A 24,286-nucleotide genomic window follows, 5' to 3' on the forward strand; every position below is an offset into this window, starting at 1 on the left:
CCAATGTTTGATTACCCTAACTGGTAGGAAATTGCATCTTATTTCAAGGTTGAATACGTCTAGGGTTGGCAGGTGTCCGGTTTTTGACCAGAACACACAGTTGAAAAGGGACCTTGGCGACTCCAGTCAGCATTGCTGACCGGGCGGTTAAAAGTCCGGTTGGCGGTGCAGTGGGGCTGGCAGGCTCCGTGCAGCTCCTGGGAAGCAGTCAGCATGTCCCTCTGGCTCCTAGGTGGAGGGGCAGCCACGGGAACTCTGCACACTGCCCCTCCCCGAGTGCAGGCTCCACAGCTCCCATTGGCTGGAAACCATGGCCAATGGGAGCTGCAAGGGTGGTGCCTGTGGACCAGGTGGTGTGTGAAGGCCCCGAGCTGCCCTTCCGCCAAGGAGCTGGAGGGACATGTTGCCGCTTTCCAGGAGCCACCTGAGGTGAGCGCCTCCTGGAGCCCGCACCCCAACCCCTTGCCCTAGCCCTGAGCCCCCTCCTGCACCCAAACTCCCTCCTGGAGCTCATGCCCCAAACCCCCTCCTTTGCCCCAACCCCCTTCCGCAGCCCAGAGCCCCCTCCCACATTCCAAACCCCTTGGCCCCAGCCCGGAGTCCCCTTCTGCACCCCAAACTCCTCATCTCCGGCCCTACCCCAGAGCCTGCAACCCCAGCTGGAGCCCTCCCTCTCTCCCTCCCACACCCAACCCCCTGCCTGAGCCTGGTGAAAATGAGCGAGTGAGTGAGGGTGGGGGACAGTGAGCGATGGAGGGAGTGGGGATTGAGTGAGAGGGGGACGGGGCCTCAAGGGGTGGGATGGGGCCGTGCCTCGGGGCAGTGGGCGAGGCAAGGATGTTTGCTTTTCTGCTATTAGAAAGTTGGCAACCCTAAATACATCTAAAGCCTTGTCTACAATGCAGAGCCTATGCCGCTCCTAGTGTAGACACAGTGTAAGCTGACAGAAGGAGTTTTTCTGTCAGTGCAGGACCACCACCTCCCTGAGGGCTGGTCTACACCAAAAACTTTTGTTGGCATAACTACATCTGTGAGAAATCCACACCTCTAAGAGATGTAGCTATGCCAACCTAATCCCTGGGGTAGACAGCACTAAGTCAATGGAAGAATTCTCCCGTCAACCTAGCTACTGCCTCTTGGGGAGGTGGATTTTTTAAAGTGTATGTTTACGCTTAAAATGTTACAGCCGTACAGCTATAGCTATGCGGCTGTATTGCTTCACTGTAGGCAGGCACAAGAGTGATGGGAGCACCCCTCCCATCGCTGTAGCGCGCGCGTGTGTGCTGAAGCGCTACAGGAGTGCAGCTGTAGCTGTGTTGCTCTAGCGTTTTAGATGTAGACATACCCTGAATGATGATAGCTATGCCAGCAAAGGCCTCTTCTGTCAGCATAGCTGAGTCTACACTGGGGGTTTTGCTGGCATAGCTATGTCACTGAGGGCATGTGTGTTGTTCTCCCCCCCACACACACACACCTTGACAGAGATCGTTACAATGGTATAAGTTTTAAGCGTAAACTAGGCCTAACTTCAGCTTTTAGCCATTTATCTGTTAGATTGAAAAGCTCCCTATTATCATATCTTTGCCATGTATAAGTAACTATATGCTGTGATCAAGTCACCTCTCTTTAATAAATTGAATAGTTTTCACACAAGTAAATTACAAGACATTGCCCGATGTTGCTTACAGCCTAACTTTAGTAAGGGGTAGTTCTAAACAGAAGGAGGGATCATTACATCCTTGCATGTCCTGCAGCTAGTCAGGGAATGTTTTCCCTTCCCCCCCCTTATTACTGGAAAATAGCCTGATGACAGTCTTTGTTATCAGGACCTGTCTTTCTCTGAGTGTCTGGGGCAAGTACCCTTTTGAGTGGTTTTGTGGTTATTGTAAATACAAATGTAAATAATAATTATATTTATAGTATTGCCTAAAGGCCAGGGCCCCATTGTGCTAGGCGCTGTACAAACATAATAAAAAGATGATCCTTGTTACAGAGAGCTTACAGTCCAAGTTTTAAGATGAGGGACAACAGGTGAGTAAGATTGGCAGAGAGGAGCACAAGATAAAGAGTGAGACAGTTAAGATTGGTGTGACATGCAATGGTTACAGCATATCAGCTGCCTAAGCATTATTCTGTATTTTGTAGGCATCATGACATAGGTGGGTTTTAAGAAGAGATGTCAGAGGACTGTGTAAATTTTAAAGAGAGTTGGAGGCAGTCAGGAGGGTTGAATTCTCATGGGTACTTAAAGCTTTTTTTCCTCTGTACAAACCTCCCTTTGAAAGTATGCTCATTATGTTGCTGAAAGGGGTCATGTGGAATCCAAGTTGGTGGCTGCTTTGCATGTAGAAAACTTAGTTTGCTGGGCCAAAGGTTCCAATACGGATCTCACTTACTCCAGTAAATGAAGTTACTTGAGTTTTACCAGCTTAAAAAGTAGTGTAAGTGAAATCAAAATCAGGCTTAATGTTTAGAGAGCCCTGCATGGATACAAAATTTGTATCTGCATTTGATCCGTAAAAATGATCCACGTATATCCGCAGATTTGCAGGGCACTAGTTTTGGCATCTGTTGCACTTCTACAGTGACAGGATGGTATTTTGTAAAGTCACCTGAGCGTACTAGTTTATTATGTAAAGTCACCTAAGCATATGAGTTGTATACCTACATATCTGAAATCTATCCCTACACATTGTATGTTGTTCATAATGATTAGCTAATTGTATGACACAGCTTATTGCTTTTTCAGAATTCATTATTGTAATTATATCCTGTCTTTGAGGAGAGACGATCATTTATTTTTGATGTCCATAAAAATGTCTTTTATCCTTCCAAAAAGCACCGAAGGAAAACAGATCTTTCTATTTAGGCATCTGCAAACAAAGAAATAAAGAAAAACAACTCACAACAGAAAACCAAAACCCAACTACTACTACTGCTTACGCTTTTTTAGATGCTATCCGTTGCAGCACAGTTGGGGTTTTGTAGTCTGTTAACTCTTGCCTTTTATCTCATTTGATTTTGTGTTCATATTCATCTCTTAATTTTCATTTCACTTTTAATTAGTTTCACTATATTTGATGGCACAATGTTTGGTTTATCTTCACTGTTAATAGCCTAATTGTTTCTCTTGCCTTAAGTAATATCTCGTTAACTTTATAAGCCATCTTTTCCACATCATCTACAGAATTAATTTCCTGTGCATATATTGTCTGCAGCATTTCCCCCAAAACTTCCCTAATTAGCATTTTTATAGTTGTACTGGATTTTTTCTTTAAGAATTAAGCTTCTGAAGAGAGTTTACAAAATAAGTATTAGCAGTTGATGATCTTTTCTAAACATCACTGGAAACCTGGGGATTCCTTTTGGTGGATCAATTCCAAAGTTAAGAGGAAACGGATCTTAAAAATTGGGAAAGGAATATTTGAAATGTTAAAATACATAGACTGTTATTTCATAGCACTAAATTAAAATCTTTTTTTATTTTTTCATACAATAATGCCTGATGTATTTAGTGGTTTTACAGGAATATGAAGACTATATAAGCATTAATTTGCCCATAGTAAGCATTTCATTCCTTTTTTTTTTTTTTTTTTAAATGTTAAATTCGTCAGAAAGAATTAGTCTTGGGAGATAGCAAACAGATGCTGCAAACAAATAGGGTTTATCTCTGAGAATATTCTTTGTCTGTAACAAACATATTGTTTTCCCTCCTTAGTTCTACATGGTACATAATGACAGTTAACTAATGGTGCTCCACCACTCTCATCACCGCCACAGATATCTTTCTTTTATATCTTTAGCTGGGAATGTTGGATTTCCACTCAGGTAGAAAGTGTCTTAATTTTGACTTAGATCTTGATACAATTTTCAGTTTTGATGTTCCAGTAATCTTTTCGAAATGGTGTACAATCAGTGTCAGTTTGGGGTATTAAAGGTTTCATATGACACTTTTTGCAAGAGTAGGGATGTTTATTCTGGTGTCCCGGCCAAATTTCAGCTATGGTTATTACATTCTTAGTTCTCACTCATGATTTTTGAATGGTTGGGGTTAACAATACTCATAGTACCTTAGAGACTAACAAATGTATTTGAGCATAAGCTTTCGTGAGCTAGAGCTCAAGTACTCCTTTTCTTTTTGCGAATACAGACTAACACGGCTGCTACTCTGAAATACTCATAGTGTTTCTGTGCACTGGTAATAGCCTGCCATTTTCCACTCTGGAAGTTGACTACGTTTCATTTGTGGATTAAGTAAGTGATCCATGTCTGTATATTATGCCCTGATCCTGGCTTCAGCAGGACTGTTCCTGGGATTAAAGTTAAGCACGCACGTGAGAGTTTGCAGAATTGGGGTCTTAGTTTGTTCAAAGCATGTGGGGAATCTTTCAGTCATGAAGGTGTTACATTATGGAGCCACATTAACATCCATAGTTAAAGTTTGTGTTTCATTTTTCTACTGGACTGGATTTTAAATCACTTTGTTAGACATTAAAACAAATGAAAAACATAACAAAATTTTCCCTATTTTCTCTTAGTAAATATTTATATTTATAGTAAAAATTTTCTCTTTGTAAATATTTAATTTTCTAGAAACTTACAAGTCAATCCTTGCAATAGTTTATAGGCTTAAAACTGAAAAATCACCCCTTTCCTCAAAAATCTGGAGCTGGTGTCTCCATTTTTTTCTAAATTCCACTGTCATACAATTGTTAAAAACAAATCGGTTTGTAACTTCTGATGGATGCAGAACTAAATAAAATTTTGTGCATAAGTTAGATTTGAAAAAAAAAAACAAATTACAAGAACAAAGTTGTTAGCATTGTTAGTAGTTCTTCTGTCTGTGTCATGGGAACAGATGGATAAAAGATAATCAAATAATGATCAAATCACTGCTGTGATTTAAATGTAAGACATTGCTTCTTTTGAAAGAAAAATGATGGTACCTAGCCAGGTGAATGGTCTGTAGAAACAGGGTCCCTGCTTCTTTGGACCTCAGGAAGGCAGCAGAATAGGCATCTGTGGCGATTTGGGAATCTGTATAATAGATGAATGCTATGTGAGATTATGAACTCTGTATCCAAGCTGCAAACTTCATTTGAATGTGCAGCCTTTTTGGTTTCTCTGTTGTCTGTTTGCCTCCATGTTGGGTTGAGATTCCAAAAGAATATCAGAAGAGGGTCATTGATCTAAAGTGCTTTGACTATTGAAATGTAATTGCTCTAGACACTAGACTGGCATCCAAACAGGAAAATGTTTTAGCAGAGGCCTGAATCTGTCAGGGGCATCTGCCTGCTTTCCGGATCCCAGATTCCCCCAGGGATTCCCTATGGAAGGGATGAGACTGATCAAGGACAAAGGAAACAAGCTGACCAAGGGGGAAGAAGGGTCCATATTGTAGCCCATAAGCCATGCACTGAAGGACTCGTCAGTTGAAATATTTCATTTAGATAATTTCATAAGGTTTTGGTTTGATTTCAACATCTTTTATTTTTATTTTATTTTTACTATAACTAGCTTAAATTTCTAAACAAGTTGTCATATTGAACTGAAAAACTGGAATCTTTTGTTCAAAAAATGTCAGAATGGAACATCTTGACAATTTTGAATTTTTCTTCCAAAATTTTTTCCAATCGGGAAATTCATTACAGTTGATTATTTTCCCAGTGAACAGTTTCAGCTTTGATAAATTGGCATTTTCCAGTGGGGAAAAAATATTTTTGTTGAAAAATTTCCTTGAAGGAGTTGAACACTTGGGTGCTTTCCAGCACAAAGGTTTGTTATATTTCCCAGAGCAGAATGTGGTCATAGAACCCTATATCTCCAGTCCTTTCCCCTGAGTACATCAAATGTATTCACTTCCAGTGGTACAGAAACTTTACATTCGTTGCTGATTTCGTAAAATATAAAATAAAATAAAAACAGAGAGGACATATGTTGTTTTAAGGCCAGGTTCTTTTACCCTTTATTCACTTTGAATACAGCCTTGCTCTGTGAATAGCCCTCACTGAAATTAATGTGACTACTCCTGGAGTAAAGCATCATTTGACACAAGTACAGAGGGCAAAATCTCGCTCTTCCTTTTTTAATGGTTTGTAAAGCAGTTTGGGTACCTTGCATGAAAGACTATATAAATGGAAAATTATTATTATTGTTATTATTTATTATGGCAAAGTGGCTAGGAAAATGATTAGACCTTTCTCCCCACTGGAAAAAAAAGCCCCAAAACAAACCCCCATACGTGTGTGAGCAGCTTTATACTTTTTAATCATTCAAAAGAGATAAAAGCAGCATGGAAGCAAAGTAAATCTGACTGGAAATGGGAAGTTAGAGGAAATGTTTAATCTTCATATTTTCATTCCACCTGCCATGTAGTTTAGTATCTGAGGTTGGAAAAAATAAAATAAGCCTATATCAAAAGGCTAGGAAAAATACCTGAATCCGTTATACAATATTATAGTTGTTGTTTTTTTTAAAGAGAGCTGTAATTAAACGTAGCCAATGAAGATGTTATGAGCGTGTTGTGAGCCACAAAGCATTACAATTTGTAAAAGGAATTTCCCATCAGAGCAAACCAGTGAAATTTGTTTGCTAACCACCATTGAAATTAAAATGTAAATATATTCATAGCAGTGTGTCAACACGATGGGCTGACTACAGAAAAAGTTCTATTCGATGACTCTGGAGGATTGAACACGGAGCAACGTGTCCTCTTTGGTTTAATTACTGTTCGGAACTTATTGAAGTGACATCTAATGAAGAGTTCACTTGAAACGTGGACTGCAATATTAGACCTTAGGCAAGCTAGAAAACTGATTTCTATCTAGCGCCCACCTTATATTGCTGTCCAGCAGACTTTCTCTGAAATTTACAGAAGCCAGCAGATGCGAAGCCATGGAGATGTGTTTAGGAGTGCTTTATCACACGGTTATGTTTTTACTTTCTCTCTTTAAAAGCCTCATGAATCTGTGTACTGAGGAGGAGGTGAGTTTTAAAAGTATAGTATCATATGGAACAAAATCTAATGAGTTAGAATGTTGTATTGTTACAACGTTTACTGTTCACTTTAGATCCTAGCTGCTTCCTGAGGGTTGACAGTGATGTATTTTCTCCCTAAACTGTTTTTAATCGGTTAAAAACAATTAGTTGAAAAAAAAAATTTTTAATTTCTCAGTACCAGATTATGTAATCTTGTATCTAAATATCAGAAATGTAGTCTTTTACTTTACAAAGGAAAGACTGAAATTTTAAGGGCCACACAGAGGTTTTGGGGGCTTGGGGCAAAATCTGAAACAGAGGCCTCTCCCCACCCTTCCAAAAAAACCCAAGGGTGCAAAAACAATGAAGGGAGGCTCCAGGTGGTGGTGGAGAGATTGGCGAGTAAGCCAACCCTGCACTCACCAGGTGGGTGACTGCTATACCGTAGAGTTGGGCCTGGCTCCTTGCTCTGGGTGTTGTGACCTGATGCATGGGGTTGCAATGCTACTCAGGTTTTGCAGATGGGAGGCTGGGTGGTGCTGTGACCCAGTGTGCCAGGTCCTGCCACTCACTCAAATGTGGTCTGGCAGCCACTTTCTGGTAAACCTGAGTGGTACTGCAGCCCAGTGCTGCAGGTTGCAATGGCACTCAGTTGGGGGGGGAGGTGCCTTGGGGAAAACTATCCCTTTTGCCCCTCTCTGCTGCGTGGACAGCCGTGGAAATCTCTGTACTAGGGGAGAGAGAAAAAACAGTCTTGTAAATGTATTGAGACACTTCTTTTTCGTAATTTACTTATTGAGTTACCCCTTTCTGCCTCTTACTTCTTAGCTTATCAACTTACTTCAAGGGAAAAAGAAAATGTAAAAGTATTCCTCCATATTTCAGAATGTTAAATTCCCAAAGAATGATTGCAGGCATAATTGATGGTGTAAAAAACCCCCAAGAATTGCATCTTCTTATAGAAGACACACTGTCAGTTGTTCAGTAGGACTAGGTCAGTGGCCCTTCACAGGGTATGATAGTGGTTAGCACCACACAGACAGATGGCTTAATTCCTGTCACAGTGGTTCAAATTGGCATTGACTCAAATGAAATTATTGGCATTAATCTGAGTAAAACTGGTGCAAATGAGAGGAGATTGTTGAATGTAGCATTCAGCTTTTTACACAAAGTAATTTTCTAGTCAGCTATGAGCTAACTTAATATTGTAGAAATACAACAAGTTGCAATTCTCTAACTATAATGCTTTACACTTTTACAGAGCTGTTCATATGAGGATATCAAAATGATTTACAAATATAAGTATATTGAGCTTCAGTACACTGTGGTGAATTAGGTGTTACCTATGTTTTAAAGAAGGGGAAACTGAATCAGAGAGAGGCCAATTCACTTGCCAGTGTGAACACAGCAAGTCAGTTGTAGAGATGGGAATAGAACTTGTGTCTCCAGACTCCCGATCCTATGTATTAACAAGCAGACAAAAGTTTCTTTCTTAAATGTACCTGATTACAGCTTTGTAACATTTCCAAATACCTCCCACTAAGTCATCCACATGGGAAGATAGATTTATGTTTCCACTTATGATCAAGTGGAAATGCACTTGGAGTGTGGGCTGTAATATAGATCCACAAACCCCAATCACAAGCCATAACTGTCTTTTCACTTTCCCATTATTGGTTTTGCCAACACTACACATCCAGCTGTGCCAGGAAACCTGATCAGGATATAGTTGTCCTCTATACAAGTTATGAACATGACCCCACTTTGTACTTATTGCCCTAAACCTCAATCGTGTTTTGTAAAGCAGTGTTTCCTTGCATGACTGTGTTTGTAATGTAGTCACACACAGTCTTAGATGGTGCCAACAGAAACAATTTGGTCCATGTGCTGTCCAACAGGAGGATGGCTAATGAAGACCTAACCCTGTGATGTTGAGAGGTGTGCCTTTTCCTCTCCATTTCCATCCTCAAAGTTGCATGTAGGTCAAGGGAGATGTTGCAGTTCTGATAGTAGAAAATTTTAAAGGCAAATTATCTGAGAATTTTTGGGAGAGCCATCTTGTACCTTCCTAAACTGATTTCTGAAGTATGTTTAGCTATGAATTATTTAGATTCATAGATTCCAAAGCCAGAAAGCATCATTGTGATCATCTAGTCTGACATCCTGTATAACACAGGACGTAGAACTTCCCCAAAATAGTTCCTAGAGCATATCTTTTTAAAAAAACTATCTAATCTTGATTTAAAAATTATCAGTGATGTAGAATCCACCACGACCCTTGGTAAATTGTTCCAGATGTTAATTACTCTCACTGTTAAAAATTAATGCCTTATTTCCCAGCTGAATTTGTCTAGTTTCAGCTTCCAGCCATTGGATTGTACTGATATACTGTACTTATAAACCTTTTCTTTGTTAGACTCAATCTGTATAGCGTATCACTATAAGATATGTTTTCTAATCCTTTAACCATTCTTGTAGCTCTTCTCTGAACCCCCTCCAATTTATCAATGTCCTTCTTGAACTGTGGACACCAGAACTGGACACAGTATTGTGGCAGCAGTTGTACCAGTGCCAAATACAGAGGTAAAATAACCTCTCTGTTCCTATTCAAGATTCTCCTGTTTATGCTTTTACAGATCGTGTTAGCCCTTTGGCCACAGTGTCTGGGAGTTCGTGTTCAGCTGATTATCCACCTCCACTCCCAAATCTTTTTCAGTGAGCCCCAGGATAGAGTCCCCGATCGAGCAATTTGGCCTCCATTCTTTGTTTCTAGATGTACACATTTACATTTAGCCATGTGAAAACACATGTTGTTTGTTTGTGCCCAGTTTACAAAATGATTCAGATCACTCTGAATCAGTGACCTGTCTTTTTCTGTATTGGCCCATTTCCCCCAATTTTTGTGTCATCTGCAAACTTTATCATTGATAATTTTATATTTTCTTCCACATCACTTATAAAAATATTAAATAGTATAGGGCCAAGAACTTATCCCTACAGGACTCCGTTGGAAACGCATCCTCTTGCTGATGATTCCCTGTTTACAATTACATTCTGAGACCTATCGGTTAGCCAGTTTTTAATTCATTTGATGTGTGCCACGTTAATCATTGTGTGAAACAACATATCTGTACCCTTATTTTTTCTTCTTCCCACATTTGCTCCTTTTATTCTACCCAAACATGTCTCTTCACTGCCACTTTTTTTCTCTTCCAGTTTCACACCCTCTTCCTCGCAGCTTCGGAACACCTTCCAGACCACTGTACACTAAGCTCCTTCCTCTGTCATGTGATTGCTGAACTGCCATCTCCTTTACAAAGCCTACTAGCTATTGCATAGCATATGACCTGTGTGCTCTACTTTTTATTTGTACATATGCTTATATTGCAAACTATTTGTGCTTGGAATTAGGCTGTTGGTTTTGTTATATAGCTAGGTTGCTAGATAAATAATTGTGAAAACTAGCAGCAGCAAAAAGTCTCTCTCTAGTGGAATAAAAACCTAACATTGTACGTTCATTATAAATAAACACAGTTTGAAAAAAAAAGCGACTTTTAATAGGCTTTTTTTCTTCTGGGATAATCACAAGATCCATCATTTTATATAGGGGAAAAAGAATAAATAAAGTGTAGCTGGCTGTTTGTTAGTACACACAAACAAGAATGGATCACAACAAAAAGGAAAGGAAAAAAATGAGCTTCACAATTCATTCCTTGTTGTAAGCCCATGGGGTTGCACTGGAGATGAATTTAACTCATTGAGCCTGATTCTTATTTACCCTAAGGCCACTTCACATGCTTCCTCACCATAAAAGGACCATGAAGTAGATGCAAATTATACTTACATCCATTTTAAACCCTTCTTTTGCCATATTATAATGATGTGTCCATTTAATGCCTAAGTCATACAGGGGTAACCTCCATGTTGCTCGTACAATCAGTCAAACAGCAGGGGCTGTTACAGCATGTGAAGTCTGCTAACCAGTGGTGAGCTGGAGCCGGTTCGCTAGAACCGGTTGTTAAATTGAGAAGCCCTTTTAGAACCGGTTGTTCCGCGAGGGACAAGCGGTTCTAAAAGGGCTCCTAAATTTAACTGGCCAAAAATGGTGCCTTAGGCGCCGACTCCATGGGTGCTCCAGCCATGGAGCACCCAAGGGGAAAATTTGGTGGGTGCAGAGCACCCACTGGCAGCTCCCCGCCCCACCCCCGGCCCCAGCTCACCTCCGCTCCACCTCCGCCTCCTCCCCTGAACACGCCGCCCTGCTCTACTTCTCCGCCCCCCCAGGCTTCCTGCGAATCAGCTGTTTGCGCGGGAAGCTGGGGCAGGCTGAGAAGCAAGCGGCGGCTTCCCGCTCAGGCCCAGGGAGGCAGAGCACAGGTGAGATCGGGCGGGGAGGGGGGCGGCGAGGAGGGCCGCCCACGCTGTAGCAGGTAACCGGGGTGGGGGGCGTGCAGGGGAACCGCTCCCGGTCTCAGCTCACCTCTGCCACCCTCAGCCTGAGTAGGAAGCCGCCGCCTGCTTCCCAGCCCTCCCCGGCTTCCCACCAAACAGCTGATTCGCGGGAAGCCGGGGGGGAGGGGGCGGAGAAGCAGCGTGTTCAGCGGAGGTGAGGTGATCTGGGGCCAGGCGCGGGGTGGGGAGCTGTCAGTGGGTGCTCTGCACCCAGCAAATTTTCCCCGTGGGTGCTCCTGCCCTGGAGCACCCAGGGAGTCGGTGTCTGAGGTGCCACTTTTGATGTGATCAGTGGGGGAGCAACCGCTCCCCCTACTCCCCCCCAGCTACGCTCCCCCGCCCCTGGGAGACAGAGGGACCTGCCAGATGCTTCCTGGGAGCTGCCCCAGGTAAGCATCTCCGGGACTCCCCACCTCGCCCCCTGGCAGGTGCCTCTGGCTCTTCGGGGTGAGGTGGGCACCCACTACGGTGGCCCACGAGACCCTCCTGCCCGGTTCTGGGGGCAGTCAGGGGACAGGGGTGGGGGGTGGATGGGGCAGGGGTCCTGGGGGGGGCGTCAAGGAACGTGGGGGGGTTGGATGGGGAAGGAGTCCCGGGGGGCAGGGGTGGGCAACGACCCCCCTCGTGGGGTGAGGAGGGAACCCGTTGTTAAGATTTTTGGCAGCTCATCACTGCTGCTAAACCCTCGTGTGGGAATCTTTTGTTGGTGTGTGTGAACATTTTCTATATCGTTTTTAAAATTCTTATTGTTATATAGATCGGACAGGATCCATTTGAATAATTCTAGCGTGTTCAACGGCTTGATGATGTACAATTCAGGTGTGGTATGTGAACTCACAAGGTAAAAAATGATCAGCAGGACTGAAATGGAAAAGGAACCAGATTGATACGTGGTGAGTTCCTCTTCCCGTGAGATGCAGCAGCCAGGCAAAAATAGGCCACATCATATACCCAAAGAACCACAAACTATCTTTTGCTTTCTTTGGCAGCAGATAGGCCGAGGGATAGTTTTAGAGACTTTTCCTGTGCTTTATGAATATGCTAATTTCAGCCCTGATGCTGCAGTGAGCCCCATGTGGATGAACTCCTGGACCTTCATGGAGTCCTGTGTGTGGGTATATGGGTCCACACACTTCAAGCTCATCGTATGGCCAATCCCACTTAGCATGTAAAAAATGATGAGTTAAGGCCCAAAACATTATGGGATTTTTAGAGAAGAATAATGCATTTGAATTCTTTGTTAATTGCCTTCTGTTTTTTGAGCTGTTAGGTTTACAAGTTTTCCTCTGCAACGATGAGAGCTAGAAACTTAGGTTTTTGCTTTTTGGAAAGGTGGTGTATAATTTTTATTCTGTTTTGTGTTTTGGGTAAATAAAAGCTGAGATACTCTCATAATCACATGAATCCAAGGAGCTGGAGCTTTAAGGAAAATGGCAAGGGCTTGCTACACAGTTATGCCACATTATCTATATCAGTTTGAAACTAATAGTGTGGGCCCAGTTACACTGCTACAAAGCACCTTTTATACCATTATAACTTGAAATAGGGCTTGTACTGATTCAATGATTTCTGTATAATAACTATGCCCCTTTGTTTTCAGTTTAAACCAATTTTTACAGAAAAAATCCCAGTATTCTTTTTTTCTCTGATTTTCACCCTACTTTTGTATCATTCAAATATATAAAAAAATAACTTTTCATTAGGAAAATACAATATGTTGCATGATATATATAAACGTTAATACATTAGACTATGTGTATATACAAATTTGCCTGTTGAAGTACAGCTATGTATTAGTCTAGAAGATACACAGAATAAAGAAACAGTCATGCATGCAAGCTCTGAAGAGCGTGCGCATCTGAACGTACTGATCAATCTCACGTCCACCATGTCCACAGTTCAAGCTGCTAGCAGATAATGGTTTAAAGATTTGACACATTAAAATGGGAAGAAAATGAAAATCTGTGTCAGAATATGTTTCAGAACACAAGGAAGTATTTGAAAATTTAAAAAACAAAAACAGGAGAAAAGGATGAAGTTGAGCGTATGGTATTGCCCAATTATAAAATGTAAATATTTATAAGCTAATAGTTCTAAGTCTACAATAGTAAACTGTTTATTCAAATGAAAGGTTTTATTTGGGGATTAGAGATGTATTGTTTTCTTAAACTCAGAGGTGGCATTGTGTTTTGAGTTCTGTTTTAGTTCTGCAACAAACCACATTGATAAACGGAATTCAGAGCATTAATCTACTGAAAACTTTTTCCCCCTGTTTTTACGTCTATCAAAATAAACCCTGATATTTACCTAGTAAAATTATTAAGTTATTTGCACTGATTTCCACCTGTTTTTGTTGTTGTGGTAATAAACACTGATAAATTTCTGGGAAAAATAAAATAAAATATGAAAACAAAGGGCCGTAATAATATCACAGCTCTAACCAAAATAGTTAAATCTGTACAAAATTTTGTGTCTCTCAAATATCCCAATAGATCCAAATATCAGAAGACTCATTATACATTCAAGAGGGTTGGGAACACTGAGCTCACCCCAGGATCGGGGCCTTAATTTATTACGTGGTACTAGGGGTGTCAAGCGATTAAAAAAATTAATTGTGATTAATCGTGAGGTTAAAAATATTGTGCGATTAATCTTGCTGTTAAACAAAATAGAATACCATTTGTTTAAATATTTTTGGATGTTTTTTACATTTTCAAATATATTGATTTCAATTACAACACAGAATACAAAGTGTACAGTTTTCACTTTATATTTTTTTTGCAAATATTTGCACTGTAAAAAATGAAAAAAACAGTATTTTTCAATTCATCCAAGTACTGTAGTGCAATCTCTTTATCATGAAAGTTGAATATACAAATGTAGAATTATGTAAAAAAAAAAAAAAAAAAAAAAAACTGCATCCAAAAATAAAACAATGTAAAACTTTAGAGCCTACAAGTGCAGTTCAGCAATCGCTCACACAAACAAGTTTGTTTACATTTGCAAGGGATAATGTTGCCTGCTTCTTATTTACAATGAAAGTGAGAACAGGTGTTCTCATGGCACTGTTGTAACCGGTGTCACAAGATATTTATGTGCCAGAGACCCTAAAGATTCATATGTTCCTTCATGCTTCAACCACCATTCTAGGGGACATGTATCCATGATGATGACGGGTTCTGCTTGATAACGATCCAAAGCAGTGCAAATCGACGCATGTTCGTTTTCATCATCTGAGTCAGATGCCACCAGCAGGTTGATTTTCTTTCTGGGGTTTGGGTTCTGTAGTTTCCACGTCAGTGTATGGCTCTTTTAAGACTTCTGAAAGCATGATCCACACCTCGTCCCTTTCAGATTTTGGAAGGCGCTTCATGTTCGTAAACCTTTGGTCAAGTGCTGTAGCTAAATTTAGAAATTTCACACTGGTTTATCTTCTTTGCATGTTGCCAGATCTGCAGTTAAAGTGTTCTTAAAATGAACACCGTGCTGGGTCATCATCGAAGACTTCTCTAACATGTAATATATGGCAGAATGTGGGTAAAACAGATCAGGAGACATACAGTTCTCCCCCAAGGAGTTCAGCTGCAAATTTAATTAACATATTCATATTTTAACAAGCATTATCAGCATGGAAGCAGCTTCTCTGTAATGGTGGCCAAAGCATGAAGGGACGTACGAATGTTTAGCATATCTGGCATATAAATACCTTGCAATGCCAGCTATAAAAGTGCCATGTGAAAGCCTGTTCTCACTTTCAGGTGACGTAAATAAGAAGTGGGCAGCATTATCTCCCATAAATGAAAACAAACTTGTTTCTCTTAGCAGTTGGCTGAACAAGAAGTAGGACTAAGAGGACCTGTTGGCTCTAAAGTTTTACATTCTTTTGTTTTTTTTTTTTTTAAATACAGGTAACAAAAAAACCCTTACTTTTCTAAGTTGCACTTTCATGATAAAGAGATTGCACAATACTTGTATGAGGTGAATTGAAAAATACTATTTCTTTTGTTTATAATTTTTACAGTGCAAATATTTGTAATTAAAAATAATATAACGTGAGCACTGTATACTTTGTACTGTGTATTGTATTTTAAATCAATATATTTGAAAATGTATGTAAAACATCTATGTAATTTTTCAATTGGTTTTCTATTGTTTAACAGTGCCATTAGAACTGCAATTAATCCCGATTAATTTTTTAATTACAATTAATTTTTTGAGTTAATCACATGAGTTAACTACAATTAATAGACAGCCCTACTTTGTATTTATAAATGACTTTTATTAGGAGAATGTGGTTAAATTCTGGGCCAGATCTAGCCTTGATGGCACAGCTCTCATTGGTTTCACTGGGAATAGTGTTTGCTTCTGTTATGGCTGAACTGTTATGGCTGTTACAGCTGAAAACATACCTTATGATTGCACTCTCAGCATTCAAACACGTAACAAGAAAATAACAGTCGAAACTATATTAAATGTGGATCAGTAATTTTGAATTATAATGTTGTGAGCAGACATTGCTTGTTCCCAGAGAAGTTAGCTGTAATGTGTGGATATGTTTTATGAATTAGCACAAATAATTTCAACTTGCACATGCTCCAGTTTTTTTAATAGCTTGGCAGAATTTGAAATGAAGTTCTTTTATTTTAGTATCAAACAATTTCTGGTGGCAAATAGAAAAACTGACTTAAATAGAACGATATAGAGAAAGAGAGAGTGAGTGAGTGGGCAGGAAAGCAATTTATGCCATTGTTATAGGAATATTTTTGTTTTGAACCTCTAATGTGTAATATGATGTTTGGAACTGAATTAAAATTTCTCTACATTCGTAGCTAAGAAACATCAGAATGAAATTTAAATTGCAAGATACATTATTTTAATATGACATAACTCAAGTTATCTACTACAAAAAAATCTACTGTTTTGCATTTACAATCAGAATTTTTTTGTTATAAAAAGTCTCATAAAAAAGTCAAGCTGCTATGCTGAAGTTTTTATTAATGATGACAAAGACAATAACCAACTTCAGTGTGTGTGTGTGTGTGTGTGTGTGTGTGTGTGTGTGAAATAAAGCTTGGAGCTGAAGTTGGTTTCAACTCCTGTGTGTGAAAGAAGTATTATAATTTATTTTGAATTAATGTGTTTATCTATAGGAATGTATATGATACTGTAGTGTCTCTTGGGATCGATTCCAAAGCCCACTGAAGTCAGTGGAAAGACTCCCGTGGACTTTGGATCAGGACTTTGGGCCCCTACTTAGATAAGCACTTATATGAATGCTTAAATCCATCCCTGTTCAGGAGAGCAGTTAAGCACATGTTTAAGTCCCACTCAAGGCAGTGAGATTTAAGCCTCTGATTAAAATTAAGAACTAATTAAGTGCTGTCCTTCAAATCTGGATCTTAATATCCTTACACCAAAGAACCACCATTCTTCCTGCACCATCGATACACTGAGGTTAATGGCAAATAAACCATTGAAGGAGGTCTCTCTCTCAAAAATATGTTTTGTACATACCTTTATATTGAATTATAGCAAAGTGATCTTATTCTTGATAAATGCTCTTTATAACTGTGGGTATTTTCCTCCCCTTTTTCCTAAATCTTCATTAGAAAGGATTGCAGTTTTATCTTGCATTCAATTATGGTATAATTTGCATAATGTTGATTGGAAGTGGTTTGAAGTAAAAATGTAAATTGGATTCAGCAATCAAAAAGGTTGATACTAAAGACTGTAATTTTTCTGTACACAGAAAAAATATTTTATGAACTGTAAAATATGCAGATAGTGAAAAAAAATCCATTAGTTTAATAAAGCTTGCAATGAAATGGATATACCATAATACAAGAGTGGTGATATTTTTGCCTTTAAAAAAAAATTGTATTATACCTACCCATTTTAGAATGTGCATTGGGACACTAACGCATTTCTTCTATTACAAGTGTGTATTTTTCCTATGATATTTTTTGGGGGGGGGGATGAAAATATGTTGAGAGCTAACTGTAAGTAAATAAAATTGATGCTTCTCTTGAAGGATAAAGGAAAGGTGATGGAGTTAATTGTGTACAGTTCCAAGTAGATTTAGAGCTGGCAGCAGGAAATTAGCTGTTGTGTGAAAACAGCATGACATGTAATTCAGAGCAGCTGTCTAATTTATCAGCAAGAACAAACTGCTCATGTTCTTAAACTGTACTCAATTACTCCATCCACCCTTCTTTGACCTGTTCAGCCTGCTAATGTTTGCTTAACACTAAAAACTAAAGAAAGTTTGCCAACCTTTTGAAATAAGCCAAAAGAATCCCTTTAGTTTTCCTTACAATATCCTTTCATTAATTTTTGAATTGATACCTATTCTGCAGCCATAATTTCTTTGCAACCAATAGATGAAATTCTCTACTTAGCAAGGCAGATTCAATTAAGTTGTATTGTTTTGTGGATGATTTCAAAATATTACCAAGCTGGTGGTATGCAGCACCATGCTAAGAGGTTTTATGCTATCGAAAATGACCACAAACCTTGAGATAAAAACTATATCTTGCTTGTGGTGTGTTGGGAATGCTGTTTGAATGTATTATTGTAATATTTCCTCCTATGCTGACTCTGGCTCTGTTCTTATTGTTTTTAAAAACAACTCGTTTAGCTCTATTCCCTCTACATACTGCATAGAGATTAAGCAAAATAAAATAACATAAAATATGGCCAGAACCTTGGCAAGTGGTAATCAGCATAGCTTCACTGACTTCAATGCAGCTGTGCTAATTTACACCAGCTATAAATCTGGCCCAAAAAGCTGCTCTTGTGAATATGAAGTTTCTTTGCCACGGAAGGAACTGCTTTTAACAGTTCCAGAGTTAACAGTTCAAGTTTGTATGTTGATTTCTTTTTACATATGGAGATAGCAAGTTTTAATAGCAATAGAAATCATTGGCATTATATTTTTTCCATTTCTTTGCAAAGAAAATTCTATAACTAGATCTGGTATGGATGAATCCTGTAAGGAGCTGAAATACCTATGGTAGTGTTAAACACAATGGAGCTTAGCAAAGGTCCCATCTGTAGTACAGAATGCTACTATGCAAGACCAGATAACAATATCAACATGGCTCAAACGTGGTTTTGTTGTATAGATGGGATTTGAACCATATTTTGACTCATTTATGATACAGCTCAGGGGACTTTCGTAAAGCTTTCACATGATTCTTAAAATGTGTAGGTCATATCTACATGGCAAAATGGAGCCATGTTTTGACTCGGTTGGAGGACAACAATGTGTAACCTGGTCTCTTGATATAGTTAATTGCATTTGTAGTGTAGAACGGTCCTGAGTTAGACTTCATGCTTTTGTGTCATATAGGATACTTTTATTTTCATTTTTGTTCTTGAGAGCTAATTTCTTCTGTTTTAAACTTAACCTAAGTTGAGTCAAAGAAGTGGGAGGTTCCGAGGTTTGTGGTTGCTTAGATATCTTTTCGGAACAAGTTCTAGATTTGTGTCCAATTGCTGAAGAAGTGCTCTCTTTCTCTCTCTTGAGGTGAATAGTTAAGGTGGAAAGAACTAATGCTGGGAGGTTCGTGGTCGTATAGACTTGGGGCATTTCCCCTTGACAATTTGGGTTAATTTCAGGGGGTGGTCTTTGAAGATGAAGACCAAAACCTTACATCTGAGCTGGTATTCAGTGAGGAGGCAATGAAAAGAGCAGAGTATGGGTGTGAGATTCTTTCACCAGCGCATATTACTGAGCAGACAGGCTCTGTGCTGTGAACCAGTTGTAGCTTTATTAAGGGTCGGTGGTTTCATTCTTAGGAGAGAGTATCGACATCCTGGTGTTTGTCTTTATGATGACCACCACCTCTGCAATACCAGATATTGAACATGAGGCATCCAGAGCTTGAGAGCATGAGTCTCTAATGGCTAGAGTTAAAGAGCCAGATTCTCTAGCCAGGGGATGTAGTAACAAACCCACATCCTCTCTGGATGGAGTGCAGAGCAGGACAGGTAACACACGCTGACCAGTAGGTTACAGATTCACTTGTTAAAAATTTGTATAAAGCCATAAGTACTCAGTAGTGATCTCTGCTTTGGGTGCTAGTTTATGCCTCCTGTGAGTATTTCTTTTCAATGTGATTTGGGTGTATGTTGTGGTTGTTGGTGAGCTGGGCATGTGCCAACTGATGTGTCTGACAAGTGTGCTCAATATCCATGCATGCCTGGTGTCCCATCTCCCTCTATTTACATCCATATAAAATGTCTTCATTTGTAACAAATAGACCATAAACCTGAGGATTGTCTGAAAAATTTAATCAAGCCAGCATGTGAAGGAACTCAAATCGTGTATAATATTTGTTTGTTGATCTATGCCTTCCCAGTTGGTGTCATAGATGAAAACATTTTTGTGGGGTGAAATGTAGCAATCCAGAGATGTGTAACGAGGAGGTTTGGTATTGAAACCTGTTATGTTTTAATTGCCCTGTTGTGTATTGTCAGAAAACTTCCTACCAAAGTTTGCTGCCTAGTGGTGACTAAGTGGAAAATAAAAGTGGAATAGAATAAAGTTACAGTGAGGACAGGCAGTTTTTCTCAATGCTTGCCTATGGAAAGTTGTTAGACCCACTTACCCAACAGCAAAATTGTAAGCAAAATTCTCAGTGTTTTTCCTTATCAAACACATTGGACCCTTGGGAGACCTGATAGAAAATGTTCCTTGCCCACTGCTTGGATAGTGCCTCTCCTTACGCTGAAACTCTTCAATAACGTTTTTTTCGTCATTTTGCATCAAGCATAGTTTTTTTGCCCATGTGTTAAAGGCTCTGCACAACTCTGTCATTTTCTCTATCTCAGTCCATGCTCCCTCTGCTCTTCCAAGCCTGTCACCTCATTGTTCCCTTTTGTATCCTCTTCCCACTCCTCTCTGCATGCCTGATTTCCTGCTACCTCTTTAACCTGGAACTGCCTTGCTCATGCATCCATTCTCTCTTACCTCAAATTCTACCTTTCAAACAAAGTTTTTCCATGAATGTCGGCATTAATTGGCTATAAAAAAATTAGACTGCTTTGGAATCAAACCATCTGTCCTTCCTGTGCATCAAGGGTCTGATTTTTCGTCCCACTAAACACTGCTATAAATCAGTTTACCTTGAAGCTTCTCCAAATTTACCAGGTGATCAGATTCAGGCCCACTGTGTAACAACAGTATGGGTTGTCTGTCCTGTGAGAACCTTGAGCATTTTTTGCAGAGTGCTGAGTACCCTCAGCTCCACTTCCTTTATCTTCTTCCCATCTCATCTCCCTCCCCCTTCGCAACCCTGTGTTGTGGAAGGTGTGAAGCCTTCACTGGGAGACATTCTACCTCAGACATTGGATGGGGAGTCCTCAGGCATGTACAGCAATTGTTGCAATAACCCTTTACTGAGGGCAGTTTACTGTCCCTGCTTGGTATCAGTTCTGTTAGTTGATATATGGGGTGGCGGAACCATGGCTATTTTGAGCCAGCCAAAGCAGGGGTAGAAAGCTGCTCCCCATGTGTGGCCTTAGGGGAGTTGGAAGACAGTCACTTTGCTCCCCTGAATTCAGGGACTGAAAATCTGCCTGGTTCTTATGTGGGCTGTGCTCACTGGAGGTGACACCCACCCCTCTGTGCACCCACTGAAAGGATCATACAAAATCTGACTCTTCAGTATTATGGGGGGGGATTTTCAAAAACACCTAAGTATCTTCAGAGCACAAGTCCATTTTGAAAAGCCCACCCTTTATCTTCTATTTGAGGATTACATGATCTCACAAACACATTTGAAAAGCTCAGTACATGTCTATTGTCCTTATTAAAGATGGAGAGTTCCTAATTTTTTCCCCTTTTAAAACATTAACTATTTTTCTTCTGTCCCTTTATAAAGCTCTGCTGGCCTCATGTGTTCTGACAAAATTATAAGATAACTCACCGCATACGGGAGTCCCAGAAGCTCCCTAAAAGTGGGGGAGCCACTGGTGCCTGAACCATTGTCCCGCCCCCCACTCTGCCTCTTCCTCTGAGGCACCGCCCCTGCTCTGACTCTTCCCCCAAGGCCTCGCCTGTGCACTGCCTCTTCACCCCAAGGCCCTGTCCCCTACTTGCTTCTCTCTCTCCCTCCCCTCCCCTGCCATCGCTCGCCCTTAAGGCAGGTAAAAAGTGGAAGGGCATAAAAATAATGGGGCCATGGCCTCCTGGTCCCCCCATTCCGAAACCCCTGGCTGCATATTGTCATGGGCTCTGGAGTTAGTTATGTCCAAGTCTCCTGTGCTCCAGGGAGAATTGCTGCGAAGTGGGACGTTTGAGGAAGAAGAGGGTGAAAGGTGGAAATACTGAAATGACCTCTCCCTTTCTTAAAATGGGCAGGATGTTATGTAGGTTGCTCAGCCTTTACTGCCTTGTGAGCTGTACCTATAACAAAAACCATTTAAAAAAAAATCCTGCCAACAATTGTTTCTACAGTCACTCAATGACACGGTTAAATGACACCTGAAACATGGGTAATTTAAAGTAAATGCTAACTAAGAAAAGCCTTTTTCTTGCAAAACATTCACAGGTGCAGAGTTTCTGATACAAACCTTTACATTTTATATGTTTTTCAACCCAACAATTCCATCTCGTTTTACAACAAATTTTATAGAAGTTAAAATTGCTGAGGATAGAGTTTTGGGGCCAGCCTTGAATCATGAAAGAACTCAGGCTGTAAAGAGATTACTGAGCCAATGACAGATTTGTAATTGTTCCTGGGACACAGAAGAGAAGTATCTGAGAACTGTAGGGAAACAAACATAATCCTAATCTTAAAAATCAGGACCGGAAGGGATTGGGAATATCGAGTAAGGCTGTCTTTAGTGGCAGATGCGATTGGTTTTGATTTGCCACATCAATTGTATTTTTAACGCAGATCAGATGGAGAAAATACAGCTGAGAAAGGAAATTCTGTGCCTATAATTATGGTTTATGTGTACATCAGGAGAAATATGGAGAAAAAGCGTGAATTTTGTTGTGACAAAACGTGTCAAATTTATGAAATACATGTGCCTGAAAGCTCTCCATCAGCTAAACATAGTCACGTTTTTAAGTACATACTACATTGATTACAATCACAAATAGATATATCTGTTACCTGAGCTTTTAGGCCCCAGTTCAGCAAGATACTTTAAACAATTCACTTGCCTCTGTGTAGGCATGTGAGTAGTTTCATTGACTGCAAGGAGGCTACTCACATGTTTAAAGTGAGATAAGTGCTTAAACCCCTTTCCACATTGCGGCCTTTAAGATCGTCCTCAGAAGCTTGAATGGCACCTGAAACTGAACAGGAAGTAATTAGTCTTGAACTCTGTAACTATGTGCTCAGAAAGGTTCACACCAGTTAAGTTAGTAAGCAGCTACATAGCACATTTAAAGAGTAGCCCTAATCATTGTAACAAATTACTTAGGAGATGACAAAAGTTGTGGATGGCAATTAGGAGGTCTATGTTAGGGAGGAATAGTCACAATCTTTCTTTCTGTTTTTTTTTTTTTTTTAAAGAAACTGCAGAAATGGGGTTTGTGAAAATCATTTTGAAAAATAATTATTTGTTTTATTTTTAAATAGAACTCTCACTAGTTAAATAAATAGTAGGAAATTGCTCTGCTTTATCTGCATGAGTATATTTTGAGTGAATCAGTCATGACCAAATTATAAAAACACATACAGTAGTTTATTTTTGACTATAAAAGCAGGGAATCTCTCCACAGAAAAATATACTGTATAACCAAAGGGATTTTTGGCTCCACAGCACAAACAGAAGATATTGTTTGGAAATAATGGGCATTAATTATGACTATAGCTATGCAACAATCCTGGGACATGAAATTTCGATGCCTCTGGAATCAACAGGGTCAACATACAAGTGCTAAAGTATTAGGGCTAGTCTACACCTAAAACTCAGGTTGACCCAGCTACGTTGCTAAGAGCCGTGAAAAATGTCATGCCCTGAGCAGCATAGTTAGGTCCAGTGGTGAGCAGGAGTCGGTTCGCACTGGTTCGCTAGAACCGGTTGTTAAATTTAGAAGCCCTTTTAGAACCGGTTGTTCCGCGAGGGACAAGCGGTTCTAAAAGGGCTTCTAAATTTAACCAGCCAAAAGTGGCACCTTATGCATCGACTCCATGGGTGCTCCAGCCCTGGAGCACCCAAGGGGAAAATTTGGTGGGTGCAGAGCACCCACTGGCAGTTCCCCGCCCCACCCCCGGCCCCAGCTCACCTCACCTCCGCTCCACCTCCGCCTCCTCCCCTGAACGCGCCGCCCTGCTCTACTTCTCCGCCCCACCCCAGGCTTTCTGCAAATCAGGTGTTTGTGCGGGAAGCCGGGGAGGGCTGAGAAGCAAGCGGCGGCTTCCCGCTCAGGCCCAGGGAGGCAGAGCAGAGGTGAGGTCGGGTGGGGGGGGGGCGAGGAGGGCCGCCTGCGCTGCAGCAGGTAACCTGGGGGGGGGGGCGGGGCACGCAGGTGAACCGCTCCACACCCCAGCTCACCTCCGCCACCCTCAGCCTGAACGGGAAGCAGTGGCCTGCTTCTCAGCCCTCCCAGGCTTCCCACCGAACAGATGATTCATGGGAAGCTGGCGGGGGGGTGGGCGCGGAGAAGCAGAGCGGGGCGGTGGGTTCAGGGGAGGAGGCAGAGTGGAGGTGAGCTGGGGCCAGGCGCGGGGCGGGAAGCTGCCGGTGGGTGCTCTGCCCCAGGTAAGCACCTCCGGGTCTCCCCACCTTGCCCCCTGGCAGGTGCTTCTGGCTGTTAGGGGTGGGATGGGCACCCACTACGGTGGCCCACGAGACCCTCCTGCCCGGTTCTGGGAGCAGTCAGGGGACAGAGGCG

General features: G+C 40.8%; 1 protein-coding gene across 7 annotated transcripts in view; it reads left to right on the top strand.

Moving 5' to 3' along the window:
* The window catches only part of TPK1 (thiamin pyrophosphokinase 1), a 568,487-nt gene that overhangs the window by 107,146 nt on the left and 437,055 nt on the right, over nucleotides 1-24,286 (top strand). For 2 of the 7 annotated variants that reach the window (XM_074945276.1, XM_074945277.1), the window contains exons 4-5: nucleotides 9,457-9,561; nucleotides 10,195-10,651. The exons of the other annotated variants lie outside the window; for them this stretch is intronic. In XM_074945276.1, the coding sequence (XP_074801377.1) occupies nucleotides 9,457-9,561; nucleotides 10,195-10,249 (160 nt within the window). In that variant the 3' untranslated portion in view covers nucleotides 10,250-10,651. Of the gene's footprint in view, nucleotides 1-9,456; nucleotides 9,562-10,194; nucleotides 10,652-24,286 lie in introns of those variants that run through there. 7 annotated transcript variants of the gene reach the window in all.

Source organism: Natator depressus, chromosome 2 (genome assembly GCF_965152275.1).
Source record: "Natator depressus isolate rNatDep1 chromosome 2, rNatDep2.hap1, whole genome shotgun sequence".
Lineage (NCBI taxonomy): Eukaryota > Metazoa > Chordata > Testudines > Cheloniidae > Natator > Natator depressus.